General features: G+C 41.6%; 1 protein-coding gene across 3 annotated transcripts in view; it reads right to left on the reverse strand.

The window, feature by feature from the left end:
* tjp1b (tight junction protein 1b) overlaps positions 1 to 637 on the reverse strand; it is a 78,810-nt gene extending 78,173 nt beyond the window's left edge. Inside the window, exon 1 of one of the 3 annotated variants that reach the window (XM_088416345.1) lies at positions 156 to 637. In XM_088416345.1, coding sequence (XP_088272471.1) covers positions 156 to 612 — 457 coding nt within the window. In that variant the 5' untranslated portion in view covers positions 613 to 637. The remainder of the gene's footprint in view (positions 1 to 155) is intronic. The other 2 variants (XM_088416346.1, XM_088416348.1) reach the window with 2 other exon arrangements.
* Positions 638 to 2,776: the final 2,139 nt, after the last annotated feature.

Here is a 2,776-nt window from a genome sequence, read left to right on the forward strand (position 1 = left end):
CTTAGTCTGCAGTGCTGGCTTAATACAAAGTAGTTTCCCGCTCTAGATATGTCATTTTTATTGATATCATTCTTAGATTCCCGTAGAAGGAAGTGCCTTGTTGAAAGGGCAGACACATCTAATGAAATGACTCAAATGTGATGCCACGAACATACCTTCTCCATCCAAGAGAAAGCAGGTGAGCAGGTGGGGACACGTCTCCTCCAGGACAGAGCAGAAAGAGCAGAACGCAGCGGGCCCTTTAGAAGACAAACGGTCCAAGAAGATCTCGGTGCGTCTCTTGCTGGATTCCTGCCCCAGGATTTCCTTGTACTCCCCAAGCGAGAACACCTTGTCGTAGACCAAGTAGGGTAGCACGGCGTTGACGTCCAGCTCGCTCAGGAGCTTCTGCCTGTGCTGCTTGAGGATCTTAGCGGCCCAGCTCTTCTTCTGCTTGGTGCACGGCCTCCGGGCGGACCTCTGCTGCTGCTGTTGCTGCTGATGATACTGCCGCTTGTGCTTCCTCACAAACCACTTCTTCTTCCCGCTGCCAAACATCTTCAAGTTGAGCAGGCCCTCCAACACTTCCTCCACAGCCCTGTCAGCGCACTTCCCAATGGAAGGAAGGTGCATATTTCATGCCGGAGAAGCCACCATGCCAACCTGCTTTGCACAAGCACACTTTGTGTTTGTTGTTGTTGTTGTCCGAGCGGGGATGAGACAATCTGGACAGTAGCTGACTTCTAGCTGGGTACTTAGCAAGACTAAGAAGATTATCAGACTCTTAAATACACCGATGCAAACGGCTAACGCGCTAGGCAGACACAGGCAACGTAATTCACAATCCCCAGACCTGACTTTGTTATTGATGACAATGTAGCTCAACATATTTCCTCCACGAAACATTATTTTTATTGCTGCTCAAATAGGCTAAATGAGTACTTGTTTTAATGTAACAATAAGCTTTATTTTTGTTTCCAGCTTTCTCTACGTGCATCGTTAAATATGCATGAACCATGTTTATTCAAACCTAAAATCCATTCAAATTCTGAATACTTAGACATTAAATTCATGGTATAGGGCTAATGTTTTGTAAAGGGAGAAAAACCCCTGCCTTAGGGCCGAATTTACTATTTTTGTAATATCAAATGATAATCATAAATGCACCAAAATCATAGCGCTTGTCATACCTGATTATGTGTTTTAATCTTCATTGCAGCAGTACGACTTTAGTATTTGTCTTGCTCGTTACGTTTTCTTTTTCACCTGTTCCTTGTGTCAACTATCAATCTTGTTCCAGCCACTCATGTCTTGTCCAGGTCCAGCTTGTTGTCTTGCCCGTTTACTTGTATTTACTTACCTTGTCAGCCTGTTTCGGTTCATAGTTGCTGTTTTGTGTTATGATGTTACTTTCTGTTGTGTATTGCTTCCCTGTGTTTTGTTTTTGTATCTCTGAACCTTGTTTTCTGCACTTCATTAACTTAGCATCTACTATTTTGCCAGAGCGTTCTCATTTAACAGTATGTGAGTGACGATAGTATATGAATGAATTGGGGGGAAAAAATGGCAAATTGCCTCAAATGGTCATCACAGAAAGCGTTAAAATATGTCATTGTAAGCACCACTTTAGTGTGTATGTTTTTGAAGGAAGAAAATGCACCCTTGCCTCTGGCTCCCAATTATTAGCGTGAATGTGACCCAAGTTAAGATGTGATTACAATGTTTTCTCTTACAGTGATGCATCAAGGCTGAGTCAGGAGCAAAAATGAGGAGACTGAAGAAGGACACCTAAAGGGCAGCTTAATGTGTTGTATTGAAAATCTATAGAAAAAGGTAATGCAGCATAAAGTGGAATGTCCTTGTGAAGCACCTTAGATAAGGCAGCTCACGCTTTACCAGGAGAGGGTGCCATTTGATCACTGAGGATCAATACAGGACCTTCAAAGTTCAGGGACAATAAGTCAAGTTAAAGGGACAATGTGTAATATTTAGAAAGTTATTACCATAATTCTCCAAATAAAAGATGCACGTTTTTCCCCAAAAATTAAGGCTACAAGTATAGGTGCGTCCCTTAAATGGACACTTAAAAATTGGGTTTTTTTTTTTTTTTTTGACAGTCAGTCACATAAGCCAAGTTTTGACGCATTTTTATTTCAGCCGTGTTTTTACTTAAACTGTTTATAGAAATGGGACAAGCTAGAGGGGGGGGGGGGGGGGGGGCGTCACTTGCCTGTTGCAGCTAACAACAGCTCGAGTTAGCTGAGGATTTAATGGAATTATTTTCAATAAAAGAAGTGGGCAGACTGAACCTATGTCTGAGTCATCCTTGTTCACACACAGGAATATTACTAAAATCGAGAGGAAAAAAATGACGATGTCTCGAGCTGACTCAATCAGGAGTGCACCCGGTTAGAGAACACGGAAAGGGAATCCATTTGACTTGTTTTTTAATGCGCTCTTTTGGCATATACACATGATCATGAACTGGGTCATAAACGGATGCTGCTCAACTTCCGATATTTATGGAAGATTGACATGAACCGCATCGTGATCCATATTAAAACATAAAATAACCTAAGGCTTTTTAAAAGCTGGATCAATTGATACACTGATTACTTTTGTGACTCAACTGCAATAAAGAGCACACTTTGCTTCTCTAAGAGGTGAAATCTGACTCAAATCACAACTTTCCCTTCATCCATATCCCTGATAACATTCAACATTGTACAAGAAGTGACTACACGGAAGAAAGTCTGTTAAATTGATAATATCTACAAATGAGGCCACCTTGACAATC

This window comes from Hippichthys cyanospilos, chromosome 6, assembly GCF_059441005.1.
Source record: "Hippichthys cyanospilos isolate Australia breed blue-spotted pipefish chromosome 6, RoL_Hcya_1.0, whole genome shotgun sequence".
NCBI classification, from domain to species: Eukaryota; Metazoa; Chordata; class Actinopteri; order Syngnathiformes; family Syngnathidae; genus Hippichthys; species Hippichthys cyanospilos.